Source organism: Conger conger, chromosome 10 (assembly GCF_963514075.1).
Source record: "Conger conger chromosome 10, fConCon1.1, whole genome shotgun sequence".
NCBI lineage: Eukaryota > Metazoa > Chordata > Actinopteri > Anguilliformes > Congridae > Conger > Conger conger.
This window is the reverse complement of record NC_083769.1, coordinates 38869318-38889178: the sequence shown is the minus strand read 5'-3', so window position 1 is coordinate 38889178 and position 19861 is coordinate 38869318. Positions and strand designations below refer to the sequence as shown.

Below are 19861 nucleotides of genomic sequence, written 5' to 3'. Positions count from 1 at the left end.
TCTGTATGGAGGGTAATGTGCTGGTCATATCTGTATGGAGGATAGTGTGCTGGTCATATCTTTATGGAGGTTAGTGCGCTGGTCATATCTGTATGGAGGATAGTGTGCTGGTCATATCTGTATGGAGGGTAGTGCGCTGGTCATATCTGTATGGAGGTTAGTGCGCTGGTCATATCTGTATGGAGGGTAGTGCGCTGGGCATATCTGTATGGAGGGATAGTGCGCTGGTCATATCTGTATGGAAGGTAGTGTGCTGGTCATATCTGTATGGAAGATAGTGCGCTGGTCATATCCATTATGGAGGGTAGTGTGCTGGTCATATCTGTATGGAAGGTACTGTGCTGGTCATATCTGTATGGAGGATAGTGCGCTGGTCATATCTGTATGGAGGGTAGTGTGCTCGGCATATCCATTATCGAGGGTAGTGTGCTGGTCATATCTGTATGGAGGGTAGTGTGCTGGTCATATCTGTATGGAGGTTAGTGCGCTGGTCATATCTGTATGGAGGTTATTGCGCTGGTCATATCTGTATGGAGGATAGTGTGCTGGTCATATCTGTATGGAGGGTAGTGTGCTGGTCATATCTGTATGGAGGGTAGTGCGCTGGTCATATCTGTATGGAGGGTAGTGCGCTGGTCATATCTGTATGGAGGGTAGTGCGCTGGTCATATCTGTACGGAGGGTAGTGCGCTGGTCATATCTGTATGGAGGGTAGTGCGCTGGTCATATCTGTATGGAGGGTAGTGCGCTGGTCATATCTGTATGGAGGGTAGTGCGCTGGTCATATCTGTATGGAGGGTAGTGCGCTGGTCATATCTGTATGGAGGGTAGTGCGCTGGTCATATCTGTATGGAGGATAGTGTGCTGGTCATGTCTGTATGGAGGGTAGTGTGCTGGTCATATCTGTATGGAGGGTAGTGTGCTGGTCATATCTGTATGGAGGATAGTGCGCTGGTCATGTCTGTATGGAGGGTAGTGTGCTGGTCATATCTGTATGGAGGGTAGTGTGCTGGTCGTATCTGTATGGAGGGTAGTGCGCTGGTCGTATCTGTATGGAGGGTAGTGCGCTGGTCATATCTGTATGGAGGGTAGTGTGCTGCTCATATCTGTATGGAGGGTAGTGTGCTGGTCGTATCTGTATGGAGGGTAGTGCGCTGGTCATATCAGTATGGAGGGTAGTGTGCTGGTCGTATCTGTATGGCGGGTAGTGCGCTGGTCATATCTGTATGGAGGGTAGTGTGCTGGTCATATCTGTATGGAGGGTAGTGCGCTGGTCATATCTGTATGGAGGGTAGTGCGCTGGTCATATCTGTATGGAGGGTAGTGCGCTGGTCATATCTGTATGGAGGGTAGTGCGCTGGTCATATCTGTATGGAGGGTAGTGCACTGGTCATATCTGTATGGAGGGTAGTGCGCTGGTCATATCTGTATGGAGGGTAGTGCGCTGGTCATATCTGTATGGAGGGTAGTGCGCTGGTCATATCTGTCTGGAGGGTAGTGTGCTGGTCATATCTGTATGGAGGGTAGTGTGCTGGCCATATCTGTATGGAGGGTAGTGCGCTGGTCATATCTGTATGGAGGGTAGTGCGCTGGGCATATCTGTATGGAGGGATAGTGCGCTGGTCATATCTGTATGGAAGGTAGTGTGCTGGTCATATCTGTATGGAAGATAGTGCGCTGGTCATATCCATTATGGAAGGTAGTGTGCTGGTCATATCTGTATGGAGGATAGTGTGCTGGTCATATCTGTATGGAGGATAGTGTGCTCGGCATATCCATTATCGAGGGTAGTGTGCTGGTCATATCTGTATGGAGGGTAATGTGCTGGTCATATCTGTATGGAGGATAGTGTGCTGGTCATATCTGTATGGAGGTTAGTGCGCTGGTCATATCTGTGTGGAGGATAGTGTGCTGGTCATGTCTGTATGGAGGGTAGTGCGCTGGTCATATCTGTATGGAGGTTAGTGCGCTGGTCATATCTGTATGGAGGTTAGTGCGCTGGTCATATCTGTATGGAGGATAGTGTGCTGATCATATCTGTATGGAGGGTAGTGCGCTGGTCATATCTGTATGGAGGGTAGTGCGCTGGGCATATCTGTATGGAGGGATAGTGCGCTGGTCATATCTGTATGGAAGGTAGTGTGCTGGTCATATCTGTATGGAAGATAGTGCGCTGGTCATATCCATTATGGAGGGTAGTGTGCTGGTCATATCTGTATGGAAGGTAGTGTGCTGGTCATATCTGTATGGAGGATAGTGCGCTGGTCATATCTGTATGGAGGGTAGTGTGCTCGGCATATCCATTATCGAGGGTAGTGTGCTGGTCATATCTGTATGGAGGTTAGTGCGCTGGTCATATCTGTATGGAGGTTAGTGCGCTGGTCATATCTGTATGGAGGATAGTGTGCTGGTCATATCTGTATGGAGGGTAGTGTGCCTGTCATATCTCTATGGAGGGTAGTGCGCTGGTCATATCTGTATGGAGGGTAGTGCGCTGGTCATATCTGTATGGAGGGTAGTGCGCTGGTCATATCTGTATGGAGGGTAGTGCGCTGGTCATATCTGTATGGAGGGTAGTGCGCTGGTCATATCTGTATGGAGGGTAGTGCGCTGGTCATATCTGTATGGAGGATAGTGTGCTGGTCATGTCTGTATGGAGGGTAGTGTGCTGGTCATATCTGTATGGAGGGTAGTGCGCTGGTCATATCTGTATGGAGGGTAGTGCGCTGGTCATATCTGTATGGAGGGTAGTGCGCTGGTCATATCTGTATGGAGGGTAGTGCGCTGGTCATATCTGTATGGAGGGTAGTGCGCTGGTCATATCTGTATGGAGGGTAGTGCGCTGGTCATATCTGTATGGAGGGTAGTGCGCTGGTCATATCTGTATGGAGGATAGTGTCCTGGTCATATCCATTATGGAGGGTAGTACGCTGGTCATATCTGTATGGAGGGTAGTGTGCTGGTCATATCTGTATGGAGGGTAGTGCGCTGGTCATATCTGTATGGAGGGTAGTGCGCTGGTCATATCTGTATGGAGGGTAGTGCGCTGGTCATATCTGTATGGAGGGTAGTGCGCTGGTCATATCTGTATGGAGGATAGTGTGCTGGTCATGTCTGTATGGAGGGTAGTGCGCTGGTCATATCTGTATGGAGGGTAGTGTGCTGGTCATATCTGTATGGAGGGTAGTGCGCTGGTCATATCTGTATGGAGGGTAGTGCGCTGGTCATATCTGTATGGAGGGTAGTGCGCTGGTCATATCTGTATGGAGGGTAGTGCGCTGGTCATATCTGTATGGAGGGTAGTGTGCTGGTCATATCTGTATGGAGGATAGGGCGCTGGTCATATCTGTATGGGGGATAGTGCGCTGGTCATATCCATTATGCAGGGTAGTGTGCTGGGCATATCCATGATGGAGGGTAGTGTGCTGGTCATATCCGTTATGGAGGGTAGTGTGCTAGTGCGTCTGTCACACAGGCTAACTGCTAATGAGTGTTCTGATCCTCCTCCTCTGGCAGTGGGGAATGGATGTGCACCTTCTGCCGAAACCTGTCAAAGCCAGAAGTGGAGTATGACTGCGGCACAACGCAGGAGAGCAAGGAGAGCAAGGAGAGCAAGGACAGCAAGGAGAACAAGGACAGCAAGGAGAACAAGGACAGCAAGGAGAGCAAGGAGAGCAAGGACAGCAAGAAGAGCAAGAACGACAAGGCCCTCAGCCCCGAAGACCAGAGGGTGAGTAGCTTCTGTAGGGCAAGGGTCACCAAGTCTAGCCCTGGTTTTATTTTCTGCTGGGTAATTAACTGAACGGTTAAGGTGCTTCAGTCTTCACACCTGACTCCCAGGAAAAAGGGAGGATGGAAATCCTGCAGTTCTCGGTGCTCGAGGGTGTAGAGGATTGGTTTTGAAATAATGGTGAATTTTCAAACGCTCATGATACAAGTTTCAGAGGAAAGTTTTGAGTAAAGTTAATGAGGGTTTTTGATTAATCAAATATTTAGTGTGAGTGTTATTCTTTTGCACAAATCTGTAACATCACCCTCATGGTTACCTGCTTATTCAAATTCTAGGTAAAGGTCCCAATAGACTAGACCTTGCAGATAGATGAATGATTCTTTTTGCTACAATACATGTCTGTTCAGAGAGTATCTGTCCCTTTCAAACAGTGAACGTGTCTGTGAATGCTATTTATGATCACTATTCAGATGAACTGGGTGCTAAAGTTGTGGCCTGTTTCTCGCTGATCTAAAGAAGCTCGTAATGTCTTATTTCAGAGCAGAGGTCAACAGTAAAGATAGTGAATGATTAAATTAACTTATAGGGAGTCCAACCAGTAAGGAAAATTTAGCCCTGTGGGGGGTATAAAGACTGTTCTTTGGACATTGCATGTAGGTCTAGTTTTGAAAAAATGTAGTTTTAAATGTCAAAATCTTAATATTCACCCAAGGATTTTCCCAGACCTTTCCCGCACAGTGTGTACAACAGGAAGTGAATTCCCTGTGGATGACAAAGATGTGTTTGAACTCATTGGAGCACACGCAGTATATTTGCAGATGATGACTTATGACTTTTTGTGTCGACGAAAATTTTTTGTTGCTTTTTCTGCAGTAAATTTGTCACTTCCTCAGTTTACACAACTATATGTCCTGCAATGTGTGCATATGTAGCAGAAAAGACATCTTGTTCATCTGCATCTTTTCAAAATAGTCTCCAAATGTGTTACCATGTTATTTCTGTCATTATGTTGTTATAGTTTGCAAGTTTCATTGAACTGGTGGTGATTCCCCAGTAGTGTGTGATGTAGCCTTTTATCGTTGGTTTTTATTTTTGGCTCTTACCAAATTTGGGCATTATTATCGGTGCAAAGTTCAGTAGTGTTTTTTCCTCTGGAATACATTTACTGAGTTCAGGACCTTTGCATGGAGGCTGGCTCATGCCACTCAACGTCTCCACACTATCTCTGGTGTGCATCCTTGCCCCCACTATTCCCAGAACTGGTCATGTTGTTGTGAGACAGTGTCTCAAAAATATGCCGCCAATATTGGACAAACTCACCATTCTTCGGTCACCCTCCTGTTTGCTGTTTTGAATTTTTTTTTTTTTTTGCCCCCCCTCCCCGTCCGTTGTTGGCAAGCACAGTCAAGTCTTGGAACGTTTGAAAGATTTTGTTACTTATTGATAAATTCCAGTTCTTTCCATCAATTAAAAGTACTAGGTGCAGTGTTCTGGAGGTGATATGGTTGGTATGCTGAAGATAAAGGCGTGAATTGACCCTCTGTCCTTGTGCTCTTGCAGAGGTGTGAGCGCCTCTTGCTGTACATCTTCTGTCACGAGCTGAGCGTGGAGTTCCAGGAGCCCGTCTCCTCCTCTGTAAGTCAGCGCTGCTGTCAATCATCTTACCTCACATCCTGTATCTCCTCTGGACCTCATAGTGCGTCATCTGATCCTCGTCTGTGTGTCTGTCTTTGCGTATGTGTGTGCGTGCTTGTGTGTTTGTGTGTGCGGTTGTGTGTGCCTGTATGTGCGTGCGCATATACACACCCCTCCCCAGGTCCCCAACTACTACAAGATCATCAAGCGGCCCATGGACCTGAACCTGGTGAAGAGGAAGCTGGAGCCCTGGCACACGCACCACTACCAGAGCCCGCAGGAGTTTGTGGCCGACGTGCGCCTCGTCTTCACCAACTGTGCCAAGTACAACGAGGTGAGTGGCATGCAGGCTGGCAGGGGGCCACCAGAGGGCGCTACGCACGTTTGCCTGAAGGAGGTGGAGAAACGAGGGGGGGGTGGAAGTTCCACTCCTGTGCATGCAAGTGGATGTGCATGCTAGGGACACAGCTGGAGAAGGGAGACGGGAGATGTGCATGAGCACGGGGATGATGAACACCTTCACACTTGGGTGGGCGGGGGCTTTCGGGTGGGAACAGGAGCAGAGACGGCAGATTAAAGGGCTCACGGTGGACCCGCATGAGCCTGGCTGGGTCTGGTTTTACCTAGGTGGGGGGGGGCTATAAACGTTTTAAGCAATGTGATTAGCTTTGCTGATTAGTTTGTCCTAACTGCTTATTGTGCTCCAAACATGTCCCTTTGCAGGCGTACAGTGCTGCTCTGGTTGCCCTGACGGTGTTTATTACTGTAGCACAACTGAAGGTCGGCCACACTGAGGCTGAGTGTTGCCATGACTGCTAGTTCTTGACCCCACCCATGGCCACCTACCTTAGTTTTGAATTAATCTCTCGCAAGACCGAGTTTTACCTGAGGCTGATGGGATCGCAGCCGACAAATCGTTGTCAGAAAATCAGCACATCTGTGTGTAGCGTCGTAATTAATTCTGTCTCCCAAGGCCATCCCCGAAGCCAGTGATCGGTGGTTCACTCAGCCAGTGAGCTACTGGCTGCTTTTATTCATTGGTATACAAACTTACCACCCTAACTCATATTGATGAGGATGTCACATGAAAATGATCGACCACAATAGCGTTTTGGTTTTTGTTTCTGCATCTCTGAAATGCATTTCTGCTTCAGTGGCAGATTGAATAACATTTGGTTAGTTGCCATAGATATCTTTGGGTTGTCATTCCGCTGACTTACTCTAATCATACAGAAAGTTTGAGCGGGATTCTAAGCCAATCTGTTTTAATGGGGGTGAGAGCTTTTTTATAACATATGCCACCACTGTTGCTTTTTAATGTGAATAGATTTATGAATATGGATTCACTTTTATATGAACAATCATATTAATCTATAACCTCCTTAGATTGTGCTGTATATACAGCAAGTACCCTTGCCAGGAGCAAGGGTGCATCGCAAGAGGTAAAATACTTTGTGTAGGATAGATTAGGATTTTACACCTTTCTATCATACATTATAGGAGTTGGTATTGAATACATCAAGAGTGAGGTTAAACCTGCAGACACTGCGGCCTTCCAGGACTGGATTCGGACACCTGTGAGATAGAGGAATGTTATAGGAATACAGTAGCTGACAGTGGTAAAAAGGAAGCTTGTTATCGCAGTTCACATTGTCAGCAAGTCGGGTCCCATAATACTGTGCAATATTTTCAGAAACATTAACTTTTGACTGCACCCATCCAGAACCATAATGTGCAACTTTACAAATTATTTTTGTCGGGGATTTTGCCTACATATTTTCATGTTTCTTGGCTCTATTGGGATATTTGGCCATTGACTTGAAAACTGTGTAAAGATAAATGAGCTATGATCCACTATGTGGGTTAATGCCATTATTCTGTTGGATATATTTTGATGATCAAGTGTTATGCCACTGATTGAGCACAAAAGTGCAAGGAGAATGTATAACCCTTTGACCCTATGTGTTTCTGTAATTGGCAAGCCAGAAGGTAGCACTAATGTTAAATATTCAATATTCAATATTCTTACTGAATGAAGCAAAGTGGTGTCATTTTGCAGTTCAGCATCTAATTTTCTGAATGTATGCTTAAATGACAATTCCGATGGTCATATTTCTTGCTTTAACTGTTGCATACCCAAAGGCTGGCCTGTGCCAGGGTGTTGGCATCTCCTCTTCATCAAAACTGTCTGACCACAGTCAGCGCAATAAGCGACTCAATGAGTAATTCGGCCTCTAGTAAACCAGCTCTGGATCTTCACAGTCTAGAGGGAGACGTTCAGTTTAAGGCCCAGACGACTGGTCTTTGAAAACCGGTAGCTTAAACACAGTTGGTCTTGTTTCTCTGATACATGTGCGTGTGGTATAAAATCTTTCTTTCCCCCCCTTTTTTTGGTTGATTTTTTGTGTATTTTTTATTGTACTGTTATCGCCCTTTTTAGATGTCTCGAATAATCCAAGTTTATGATGAGGAGAAACAGATTAATGTCCAGGTAAGCAGTTTCTAACACATGGATGGAGGGGGTTGTTCAGCCGCGAGCCACACAGCCCCCTATATTGTTAACCCACTCTGATCTTTTCTCCACCACCACCCCCCCCTCCATCCTCTCCTCCTCACTGGCTCATCCCTCTCTTTCCACGGGGTCTTCCTCTCCTCCCCTGTGCTCTGCTGTCCCTCACTCTCCCCATCCCTGTCTCTCTCTCTCCTCATTGGCAGGCGGACTCGGAGGTGGCCGAGGCGGGGAAGGCGGTGAGTCTGTACTTTGAGGAGAAGCTGACGGAGCTCTATCCGGACCAGAGCTTCCCCCCCCTCCCCGAACCGGAGGAGCGGGTGGAGGGGCGCGCCGACCAGGACGACGACGAGGTCACCGAGGACTCGGACGACGACGACTTTGTGCAGCCCCGACGCAAGCGGTTAAAAACGGACGAGAAACTCATGCACATCAAGTGAAGCCGCGCCGCTGGCTGACGTGTTAGAAACAGGGGGGGGATGGAGATGTACGAAAAGATGGTCTGTCTTCCCCCCCCCCCCCCCCCCCCCCCCCCCCCCCCCCCAAACCCTCCCCCACATCACCTCCGCTGTCTGCTCCTCCGGACTGAGATAATCCAGTACAGAATTCAGTTGTTTAACAGATTTATTTAATTCCATGTTTTTCCCCCTCTGTTAAAAGTTCCAATAAAAACAACATGAAATCGGCATACTGGACTGTGGAAATGGTGAAGAGTTGAAGACTTGCTGGGAAGGACTGCATTTCCTCCACCAAGGAAATCTCTAACCTCCTCTAGAAGAAACCGCTTGTACAGATTTTAAAGAAAGTTGTTTTGGTAGTTAAATTAATATCTGGTTATTTTTCTTCTTTTTTTTATTATCAGTTATGACAATGTTTGTAAATCTGTTGTGAACTATGCTTTATAAAAGATCTGAACCTCCCATCTCCCAATATCTCGATGTACTATAAAATTTAACACGAATTCCCTGCCAGGTATTTGTATGTGTTTGTTGATTTTTTTGATGTAAATAATGGAACCAAACTGAGAAAGCAAGTGGCTGCAGTGGAAAGTAATCCCATCAATGTTTGGCCATTCATTTAAATAAACATTGTTCTTCAAGCTCTTTCTGTAAATGGCCTTAATGAAAAGGTGATGTCAACTGAAGCAATTCTCATACACATTTTATATTTACTATGGCTGTACTCTTAGGCGTTTAATTATGTCTAGCCTGCAGAATAGATGAGGACAGCATCCATTGTTTCCGGTTATCTTTTCACCATAGCCATTGTTTACCTGATGTCCTCATCCGCACGATAACTTGAATCAAGTGACGTCAAACATGAAGACAGTGCTGTGTTCACAATAACAAGTACGATATAAGCCGCTCTGGGAGCAAACTGATTACATTGAAATTGTGTTGTATTGAACTAGCACATCAAATGTTGAAGAGGCTAGCCGCAGGAAAATGGCGTTCAATATCCAAAATATCACGTATTAGCTAACGTAGCCTTGTTCACAATAGGTTTCCGAAAGCTTCACGAGTTCTTCAGTGTTTTCTACAAAAACTGACAGTATTCCATAATGACCGCCGGCAGTTGGGACTTGTTTGGTTGTTTAAGCGTAGGCTGTCAGTTTGAGTCAGAGGTCGCGCAAAAGCCTGAGATAGCAAGTTTTGTACCGACTTGCGATTTTACTTAAGTAGTGTCACGTGACAAACGGTCAGCTGATGCCTCTAGAGTACGGAATAACCCTCCAGCTCGTTCCTGGACGGGATTGAATGCCGGTACATCTGGACAATTATAGTAGATCCCCGGTGTTACAAGAAGTGACAACGCAACGGGTCAAGAGGGTTTTTGACGGCGTTTGTGTGGAACGGTGAGATTATAGGGGGAGTTTCGCTAAACTCACGTAGGTACAATAATTTTATTTGAAACTACAGGAGAGTTGTAGATCAATATAATTCAATGTATTACTTATTTACTGTTTGTTACTGCGCCAGTAACGAGATAACGATGCCAATTATATATGGCAGCATTATCTAGCTGAATCTAAATTTGGCGATACTATAGTCAGGTAGACTGGCCAATCATTTAAACTTCGTAGGATTGTTTGTGGCTAGTTCCATATGAGTTTACTCGTTGTTTTAATTATTTAAATGATTATTGTTCACTTTCTCCGACTCGTACACGTTAAATTTGTTTGCAACTTTGAACGTGCGTTCATCGGCATGTTATAAATCGAAACGTGTAACTTAAAAGTTCTATGTCTAATCAAATGGTTTGTGATCCCCTGATGATTAACTCGAACAACTTCTGTTCTCGATATGGTAGCTAACGAAATTTCACGGGCAGCATAATTGTGACGGAACAAAAACTGACGGAACATTTTGACAAAGTATTATAGATATTTGATGCTTTTTTTGTTGTTGATGATTTTAGATAACCCTATAACAGACACTACTGTCCCAGCCACGACTTGGGTTGACGCGGAGGAACTGTCTGCTCCAATCATAAGCTAGTAGGGCGAGGCTGACCCACTTGCCGGAAGTGCGCTGGTTTGTTTTTCAGATAGCTACTGCTAATTTTCTAGCTAGTACACATCAGAAGATGTTCGTGAACATGTAATTGTATGTTTCGCTGAGTGGAAATTCCAGTTAATCGATACAGCGGTAAGGTAGACACATGGATGGTCTTTGGCTTGTAGATTTCAGGTGGGTGAAACCTTTGCTCTGACGATCAAAATGACTGTTTTCACGGTGGGCTCTTTATTTTGCCACAGCGTCGTTTCAATAACATGTGACCAGATATTTTTCTCGTCGGTATTTCGCATATAATATCGTAACCTCGCTACTACATAAAACATTTAGGTCACGTACATCATCATCTTGGGGCCCCTATATGACCAGCTTCACAACACAACAGCAAATGATCATTGGGTTCTATGACTGAGCTTGACTGAAAATCCTTCAAATATGGTACCAAGTATTTGTGAAACACATCCATCTACAGCGAACGGTTCCCCCCTCTCTGACAGGCAGTAAAGATGGGGTCTCGCGGCGTGTTCTCGCGCGGATCCCTGGGATGGAGTGGATTTGGGAACATCAGCTGTCCAAACGGGTCACAGTGGGTGATGGACGGACTCCGGGAGTGTGCGCAGGACGCCCGCGACATGGCCAGTGTTATTATGGGCCTGGTATCGATCCTCTGCTTCATGGTGTCTTCAATGCCGTGAGCTTTTTTTAAAAATTTTATTATTCTTTTATTTAAATTTTTTTTGTGAACGAGAGTGAATGTTTCACTGTCTTGTCTTTTTCACTGGAAACTAATGGCACTTAAGGAAGGTAAATGCATTACGCATTGTCACACATTAGGGGAAAATGATTTTCTGTGGATGTAATTTTTGTAATCTGATACCTTTGCTGCAACTATTAAATGAGCACTTTTGGGAGCATAACTGCTTGTGATTCAGGGAATTACGAGTTGTGTGAATACTCGTAATACAATAGGGGTGTATTTCATGAGGCAGGATTACTGGATAACTGCTGAGTAAAATCCGGAGCAGTCCTTTTTCCTTCAGTCCATGTTCTAGATGTAGGAGAGTTCTGGGTTTTACTCTGTGCATCCAATATCCCGCTAACTTGGTAATCCTGCTTCATGAAATACCCCTCAGGTACTAATGATCACAAGGTGATCCTGAAGGTTTGGTAAATTGCAGTAGTTCACTCCCCATGCATTCTCTCCCAGGCAATACTACAGCTCCTGTCGTAGTGGGAACATGGACAGAGCTCTGTCTATTTGGTTCCTCCTCCTTTGGCTGGGAGGTGACTCCTGCAACTTTGTGGGCTCCTTCTTAGCTGACCAACTGCCACTGCAGGTAGGCCCTACGTGGTGTGTGTGATCCTTCGGTTACCCGGAGCCTCATTTATAAACCGTGCATACACACAAAACATGTGGAAGCTGCTTTCCCAGAGGACTTCAAAACAAACGTGATGTCAAAATATGCACACGTTTCCGCCAACGAGTGAGTGAGTGAGTGAGTGAGTGAGTGAGTGAGTGAGTGAGTGAGTGAGTGAGTGAGTGAGTGAGTGAGTGAGTGAGTGAGGTATCAATTGTAAATCACTTTGGATAAAAGCGCTATATAAATGCTGGCAATTTACCATTTCAACTTGTGCATCTTATTTTGAATAAAGTCTCATGACTGGCTGATAAGAGTTATGATTCATGACTCAATAGCAGCCATTATTATACAAGCCCAATTTCAAAACAGTTGGGAGGCTTTGTAAAATGTAAATAAAAACAGAATGCAATGATTAGCAAATCTCATAAACCCATATTTTATTCAGAATAGAACATAGGAAACATATCAAATATTTAAACTGAGAAATTGTACCATTTTAAGTAAAAAATAAGGTAATTTTGAATTTGATGGCCGCAACACGCCTCAAAAAAGTTGGGACGGGGCCATGTTTACCACTGTGTAGCATCCCCTCTTCTTTTAACAACAGTCCGTAAACGTCTGGGAACTGAGGAGACCAGTTGCTGGAGTTTTGGGAGAGGAATGTTGTCCCATTCTTGTCTGATATAGGATTCTAGCTGCTCAACAGTCCTGGGTCTTCTTTGTCTTATTTTTCGTTTCATGATGCGCCAAATGTTTTCAGTTGGTGAAAGGTCTGGACTGCAGGCAGGCCAGTTCAGCACCCGGACTCTTCTTCTCCGAAGCCATGCTGTTGTAATAGATGCAGTATGTGGTTTAGCATTGTCTTGCTGGAATATGCAAGGCCTTACCTGAAAAAGACGTTGTCTGGATGGGAGCATGCGTTGCTCTAAAACCTCTATATACCTTTCAGAATTGATGGTGCCTTTCCAGATGTGCAAGCTGCCCATTCCGTAGGCACTAATGCACCCCCATACCATCAGAGATGCAGCCTTTTGTACTGAGCGCTGATAACAAGCCGGATGATCCCTCTCATCTTTAGTCCGGAGGACTCGGCGTCCATGGTTTCCAAAAACAATTTCAAATTTTGATTTGTCTGACCACAGAACAGTTTTCCACTTTGCCTCAGTCCATTTTAAATGAGCTTTAGCCCAGAGAAGACGACAGCGTTTCTGGATCCTGTTCACATATGGCTTCTTCTTTGTATGATAGAGCTTTAACTTAAATTTGTGGATGGCACGGCAAACTGTGTTCACAGACAATGATTTCTGGAAGTGATCCTGAGCCCATGCAGTGATTTCTGTTACAGAATCATGCCTGTTTTTAATGCAGTGCCGTCTGAGGGCCCGAAGATCACGGGCATCCAGTATTGGTTTTCGGCCTTGTCCCTTGCGCACAGAGATTTCTCCAGATTCTCTTAATCTTTTGATTATATTATGGACTGTAGATGATGAGATTTTCAAAGTCTTTTTTACGTTGAGGAATATTATTCCGAAATTTTTCCACAATTTGTAGACGCAGTCTTTCGCAGATTGGTGAGCCTCTGCCCATACTTACTTCTTTTTATACCCAATCATGTTACTGGCCTGTTGCCAATGAACCTAATTGCAAAATGTTCCTTTCTTTTTAGTACTACTTACTTTTCCAGCCTTTTTTTGCCCCCATCCCAACTTTTTTGAGACGTGTTGCTGCCATCAAATTCAAAATTTCTTTTTTTTACTTTATTTTTTCTTTAAAATGGTTCATTTTCTCAATTTAAATATTTGATATGTTTTCTATGATCTATTCTGAATGAAATATGGGTTCATGAGATTTGCAAATCATTGCATTCTGTTTTTATTTACATTCTACAAAGCATCCCAACTTTTTTGGAATTGGGCTTGTAGATTCTTGGCTATGGTAATGTAACCCTATGCTGTTGCATCCACATTAATAATTGACTATTACTGCTTCTAATTTCAAAATGGTTCCACACATTGTGTTGTATTGGTTATACCAGAACCATGACCAAAACAATATCACCTGCCTGGCCTCTACCTCCGTTGCGAGAATTTCGATTTCACAGTCCGTAAAGTTTCATGTCATTGTTTTGGGACCTGACTTCTCCATTTTCTCTGACAACGAGTTGGAATGACAAGCTGATTTATAAGCATATCATATTCACAATGGGCATCCGCAAACCGTTTATGTTCAATTGTGCGAGTTTAATGGAGCCGGATACTAGGCTTGTGCACATACGCCAGGTTTCAAGTTGACGCCGTTTTCCCCTTTTGTGTGTACGGTTATAGAGTAGAACCTTAGCAGAGACCCTGGTCTTCAGAGGCAGTTGTTCTTGTAATGGTGGGGTCTGAGGTTACTGACAGGTTGATACCTTGTTTTTTTTTTCTAAATGTTTGTAGTATTTGACAAACCTCCATGCCCTTGTGTCTTTCTTCCTCAGATTTATACTGCTATTTACTATGTTCTGGCTGACCTACTGATGCTGGGAATGTACTCATACTACGTTGTTAAGAATAGGAGGTTTAACAGTAAGTCTGGATTTGTTTTACCCTTGTGTGTTGTATGTCTCACTTTCATACTGGTGGGACAATGAAGTACATTATATAATGACTTATTATGCAAGTGTACTCATCTGCAGTGACGTTGCAGTGAATACCAAACTACGAGCCTGATTTACTAAGGCCTTTCGCATATGCAAAACCTTTCAGTGCCCAAGAAAACAAAAACATAACTAATGATTGATGGCATCTTTTGTTTTTGCGCCAATAATTCGTTGTGTTATTAGTTTTGCAAATGCTAAAGGTCTTGGTTAATCAGGCCCTAGAATTAAAGTACATTTCTGTGTACAGTATTAAGAGCGTGTTATTTTAAGCATCCATGATGAGCGTGTTAATTTGGTTATTTACAGTGTTAAGCAGGAAGTGTATTAGAGTTCTGTATTAGCTGGGATGTCCCATATTTCATGCGGTAATTGTTGGTCCCATACGAGTTGCCCTTTGACACAGATATTTTTAATTCCTATATTTGACTGCTCCCGATGAATTGCAGTGCCATGTGCTGAAAATCAAAGCAGGTGACTTCTGAAAAAATAAACCGTTATATGATGCTCTCCCAAAGAGCCTACCAAATTTGTGTCACTTTATGGTGCACCAGAAATGTCATTTGTTTCTTAAATACCCTGTTAGAAACTGAAGTTTCAGGCTAAATGTTTAGCAAAGTAGAGTGGTGGGGACTAGCTTCACATAATTTTTAATTAAGAATAAAACAATTCTGTCAGTAATAGTAGACTTGCATACATTTATAAGCTCCCGAGTGGAGGCAGCGGTTGAATTCTTTTGCATGTGGCTTGACTAACGTTGTCACATTTTGTGTGGTAAGCAGAAATGTAAACAGAGATTTGACAATGCTATGACCCGACCCCTCCTTCCTGTGTGCAGGCAGCACTGTGGTGAATGCCGTGGGTTTGGTCTATCTGGCCGGGGCCGCCACCTCGCTCGCTGCTCTTCCTAAGGCCGGGCCTCAGGTTGACGTCATGGATCAGAAGTTCAATGGTCGGGCTTTGCTGTCTGTTCTCGAAGATGACGGCTCGCCAGAGGTGAACGCTAACGCTCGCTTTTTTCGGTTTTCGATCGAAGTGTGAGAGAATGCCGAAAGCAACGCTTTTGCTTTGGTCCTCCTGTGTGTTCAGAACTTCACGACCAAGGAAATTATCGGCTTCACGATCGGCTCCGTGTCCTCCCTGCTCTACCTCTGCTCCAGACTGCCGCAGATCTACACTAACGTGAGTGTGGATTGGGACACTGGGAGGGAAAAAAACACTGAGAATGAAGGCTCATTTATGCATTGGCGACAGTATGGTATGCCTGCGGACAGAAATGTGGCAAATGTGACACTTTTGACGTCAAGTTCACCCTTTTGAGCATCAGCAACGGGTACCTACGGATATGTCAGACAACCGTCAGAAGTGCCACACAGCCGTGGTTGGTTGACTGAATGGACGGCAGAAGGTTGCCGTGGCAAGGACGCTAATTTACTACGCTAATTTACTAGGCTACTAAAATGAATGACATTTTCACTCCGTTGCAAAGTTTCTACCCTGTGACTTCCGAAGGTGCATTTTTTACGGTATGCAAACACTACTAGAGCTAAGCTAAGCTATGGCCGTATAAGTGTCATTGTCAATGAGTTTCCCCTCAAAGGTGCATTTTGTCTGGTACACAAACACCACTGGAGCTAAATTAAGCTAAGCTACGCAAAGCTACCATCATATAAAGTCACTGTCGATGTGCTTCCCTGAAAAAGAGCGCCACTAGAGCTAAGCTAAGCTTAGCAACGCTGCAGTCCTGTGTGTCACAGTCAATGTGCATCCCTCAACACTCTTTCTTCTCCTCGTCCTGCACGCAGTATGTCAGGAAGTCAACGGAGGGTCTGTCCTACTTCCTGTTTGCCCTGGTGATCCTTGGCAACTCCCTGTATGGCCTGAGCGTGCTGCTGAAGAACCCGGAGTACGGCCAGCCCGAGGGGAACTACGTCCTCCACCACCTGCCCTGGCTCATCGGGAGCCTGGGGACCCTCACCCTGGATCTTGTGGTATCCTTTCCTGGGTGTTTGAGTCCCGGACCGTGACGGACGGGGCTGTCTGTCCCTATCGCCGCGGTGACCATGAATGTGTGCTGCCTGTGTGCTGCCTGTGTGCTGCCTGTGTGCTGCCTGTGTGCTGCCTGTGTGCTGCCTGTGTGCTCTCTGTGTGCTCTCTGTGTGCTCTCTGTGTGCTCTCTGTGTGCTCTCTGTGTGCTCTCGGTGTGCTCTCGGTGTGCTCTCGGTGTGCCCTGTGTGTGCCCTGTGTGTGCCCTGTGTGTGCCCTGTGTGTGCCCTGTGTGTGCCCTGTGTGTGCCCTGTGTGTGCTCTGTGTGTGCTCTGTGTGTGCTCTCTGTGTGCCCTTGCTCCCTACCCTCCAGAGCGTTTCCTTAACTGCCCCCGCGTCAGATCTCCATGCAGTTCCTGAGATATCGCAAACCTTCCCAGGAGTACGGCATTCTGGACGAGGCCACCGCCCTGCTGGGTGCCTGAGGAACTGCAACCCGATGTGCTTCACCACAGATCTGCAGATCACTGCGGCAGACGGGACCCTGTCCTGGCCAAATGCGTACGCTCGAGGTGGAAACACGCACACAACTGGTCTCTACTACAGATTCCCATCTCTCCAGAGAAATCATAAGGACTGGTATTCTTTTTTTCTTTTTTTTAAAATATTGTTTTAATTTATTTATTTTATTTTTCTTTTAATTTTTTTTACCTTTGTTGGACAAATTGAATTTGATAAATATACAGCATTACAGACTGCGAGAGATGTTTTGCTTGGACTGCACAGAACCGTAATGAAGTATTCTTAGCCTCTTGTGTTTAAAAGGGAGTCATTCACATTTATTTTCCAAATTATGAATTGGCAATATCAAAGGGAACAACAATGCTTGAGTGATAATATTGGCTGCAACACTACAGACTGTAGTTTGAGGCGGATATGAGTATTGTATTTTTCATGTTTTTCTGAATCCATTCATGTGAAGTTTATTTTTATTTTTATGCTTAGCCCCTTATGGGTGGATGTGACCAGCACGTTGCAGTTCCCTTAGCAGACAGATGTGACCTGCACCTTACGTCTCCCTTAACGGGCAGATGCGAAGCCAGCGTTGTATTTGATAATGTGACCCTTTGCAAGACACACGACCGTTGAAATGCATTGTGATTCCTGGGTCTTTCTATGGGGTTTTCCATAGTGTGTCTCAGTCCAGAATGGGTTTAGTCAAACCATTGTCTTGGGTATTTCAACAGGGGCTACACATGCTGCCTGATATATTGTAGCTGTAACTTTCATTGTTGTCATAATGATTGTTGTTGTACGTATCGGTCGGTATGTGGAATTTTTAGACATATTTAAAATTTTACAGCAGTAATGTCAAATGTCAAAACAATTTTGTACACAAAATTATTTAACTTCATGGATTTTCCTCAAATTATTTGAAATTCTTTGTTGAATTCCCTTTTGGCTTCAGTTGATTTTTTTTGGTGGGGAGGGGGGCGGGGCGGGCGGGGGGGTGCTTGAATTTCTGGGCTCAACTGTACTGGTGCTCTAATCAAGTGGTTTCAGTGTTGTTGTTCAGTGGACAATATGTGCCATGTTTACACTAAAGAATTATTTGGATCAAACTGCAGTGTCTTTATTTGACTGTTGGGCAACACATTCTGAGAAATATACCCTCCTATCGCTCTGTTCCCTCCCTAACATACAATGCTGCTGCACCACATTATAAACATGCATATATATATATATATTTTTTTTAGAAGGTTATTTTTTTCCCTCAGTTGGATTGTTCATACAGTAGGGTTCATTCATGTGGACGCTAACAAAATGTTCCCCACATTTTCGAGTACCCAGCCAGGTGAGAAAAGTATCTAGGGTGTTTGCAGTAGGGAGACAAATCATTTTTTGAACATTATTTTTGCTGAAGAAAAAAACCCTTAAATTATCTAGTATCCAGATAAACAGGTGTGTAGTCTGCCATTTAGCTGACTGCCTGTGTTACTGCCTTTCCCTTTCTCTCTCCTCTCATTGTTTAATCTCTCCGCCCTGCTCTTTCTCTGTTCCCCTGTCGGCGCTGGTCGTATCCCGGCTCCTCTGTGGCTCCAGTCCCAGCGCTCACCCCTGATCCCCTGCCTCCCTGCGGTGGCCCTGCCGCGGAGGGGCTGTGGAGGAGGCGAGGCGGCGTTTCGGGTTCCTGGAAGCCTCCCGCGTGTTGTTTCTCTTCATTAGCGGGGTGATCGCTTTTCGCATCCAGCAGAGAAACGGCAGCCCAGCCCTGACCCTGGGAATGTCCCCCCCCCCCCCCCCCCCCCGCCCGTGAGTGACAGGAGCGAGGGCCCACCCAGGGAGACGAGGATGGAGCGCGCCCCTCACACCAGGGTCAGCGGCGATCTGGGGCGGGGGCAGTGTTTCCACAGCGACAGCAGCAGGGAGGGCAGGAGACCGCAGTCGCGGTTGTGAAACGGTCGTGTTTCTGGCGAGTCACAGGTCATGTGCTGAAGGGGGGGGGGGGGGGGTTTGCAGGAAGAGGCTGAGATAGCGAGCTGTCATCCATCACGCGGGGCAGAATGGGGGGCTGTTTATAAACACTCGGCCAATGGGAATGTCTTAATGAGCCCCCTCTCTCGCTCTATCTGTGTTTCTCTGTCACTCTCTCCTTCCATCCATCCACTCCCATCGTCCCCCAATCCCTGCTCTCTCTCCCGTCCTCATCCCCATCGCTCTGCCCACCGTGTTAATGACGGCCCTATCGCTGAGGATTACGGCGTCAGACAAATTAATGAGCTTTCGCTGGAGACTCGGGCTGCCTCTGTCATGAGGAGCTGTCTCTGAAAACACTCTCCAGCTCCCGTCAGCAGAAAGCATGTGAATCACCGTCGTTGCGCAACGCAAGCTGCCACGGGCCACGCTAGTGCTTTGTGTCACTGTCCAGCGAAAGGCGCTATATTGACTGATCGCGTCGGGCCGTGGCGAGAGAGAGAGAGAGAGAGCTGCGGCAGCAGTTTTGAGGGAGACCAGAGCTGCGTCTCGTGAGGGCCGATTCCGGGAAGCTCGCTCAGTTTCAGCTCTGTCCGCGATGCCGAGGGTCAGAGGTCGTGAGGGAAGGTCCTCTCGCATTGCTCAGGAACGTGAGGACGTAACGCACGGGGTGTCGCGTCCAATCGTGTTTGACACCCGAGTGAAAACAAAAGAGAAGTGGAAACGTGCTCGCCTGTCTCGTTGCCGCTCCTCTAGGGCTGTAGTGAGAGATGGGAGGAATTTATCTGCGCTTGTCAGTCTTCATTAGGGACTCCCATGTCAGTTTAACTTGTTTTCTGTGTAAACTGGGGCTCTCCCATTCTGATTACCGCCACCACCCTGCCCCTCAGAATGTATTATTGTATTGTGTGTCTTGTGTCCAAGTGAAAGTACTGTGTGTGTGGCTGTCTGTCTGTCTGTCTGTGTACACACATGCACAGTTTGTACTGTGTGTGAGCAGTTTGCACTGTGTAT

The 19861-nt window shown here is 45.7% G+C and overlaps 2 protein-coding genes across 7 annotated transcripts in view; both read left to right on the top strand.

Annotated features, from left to right (window-relative positions):
- Positions 1 to 8381, top strand: part of trim33 (tripartite motif containing 33) — a 44613-nt gene extending 36232 nt beyond the window's left edge. For 2 of the 4 annotated variants that reach the window (XM_061258198.1, XM_061258199.1), the window contains exons 16-20: positions 3517 to 3730; positions 5291 to 5365; positions 5547 to 5699; positions 7806 to 7856; positions 8081 to 8381. In XM_061258198.1, coding sequence (XP_061114182.1) covers positions 3517 to 3730; positions 5291 to 5365; positions 5547 to 5699; positions 7806 to 7856; positions 8081 to 8314 — 727 coding nt within the window. In that variant the 3' untranslated portion in view covers positions 8315 to 8381. The remainder of the gene's footprint in view (positions 1 to 3516; positions 3731 to 5290; positions 5366 to 5546; positions 5700 to 7805; positions 7857 to 8080) is intronic. The other 2 variants (XM_061258201.1, XM_061258200.1) reach the window with 1 other exon arrangement.
- A 1243-nt stretch (positions 8382 to 9624) lies between these two features.
- slc66a1 (solute carrier family 66 member 1) lies at positions 9625 to 17853 on the top strand. 3 transcript variants are annotated; one of them, XM_061258171.1, is made up of 8 exons: positions 9625 to 9762; positions 10888 to 11081; positions 11598 to 11727; positions 14228 to 14315; positions 15225 to 15382; positions 15476 to 15568; positions 16192 to 16377; positions 16774 to 17853. In XM_061258171.1, the coding sequence occupies exons 2-8, from the start codon at positions 10897 to 10899 to the stop codon at positions 16855 to 16857; spliced, it is 924 nt and encodes a 307-aa protein (XP_061114155.1). In that variant the 5' UTR covers positions 9625 to 9762; positions 10888 to 10896; the 3' UTR covers positions 16858 to 17853. The 3 variants fall into 3 exon arrangements, with proteins under 3 accessions (XP_061114155.1, XP_061114156.1, XP_061114154.1); XM_061258172.1 differs by having other exon boundaries at positions 9641 to 9729; XM_061258170.1 differs by lacking the exon at positions 9625 to 9762 and adding an exon at positions 9778 to 10564.
- The last annotated feature ends 2008 nt before the right edge of the window (positions 17854 to 19861 follow it).

Bases quoted from the DNA above. Each gene is read 5' to 3' on its own strand.
- slc66a1 (XM_061258171.1), top strand. From the start codon at position 10,897: ATGGGGTCTCGCGGCGTGTTCTCGCGCGGATCCCTGGGATGGAGTGGA. The intron at 11,728-14,227 runs GTAGGCCCTACG...TTTCTTCCTCAG, and splicing joins CTGACCAACTGCCACTGCAG to ATTTATACTGCTATTTACTA. The intron at 15,383-15,475 runs GTGAACGCTAAC...CTGTGTGTTCAG, and splicing joins AAGATGACGGCTCGCCAGAG to AACTTCACGACCAAGGAAAT.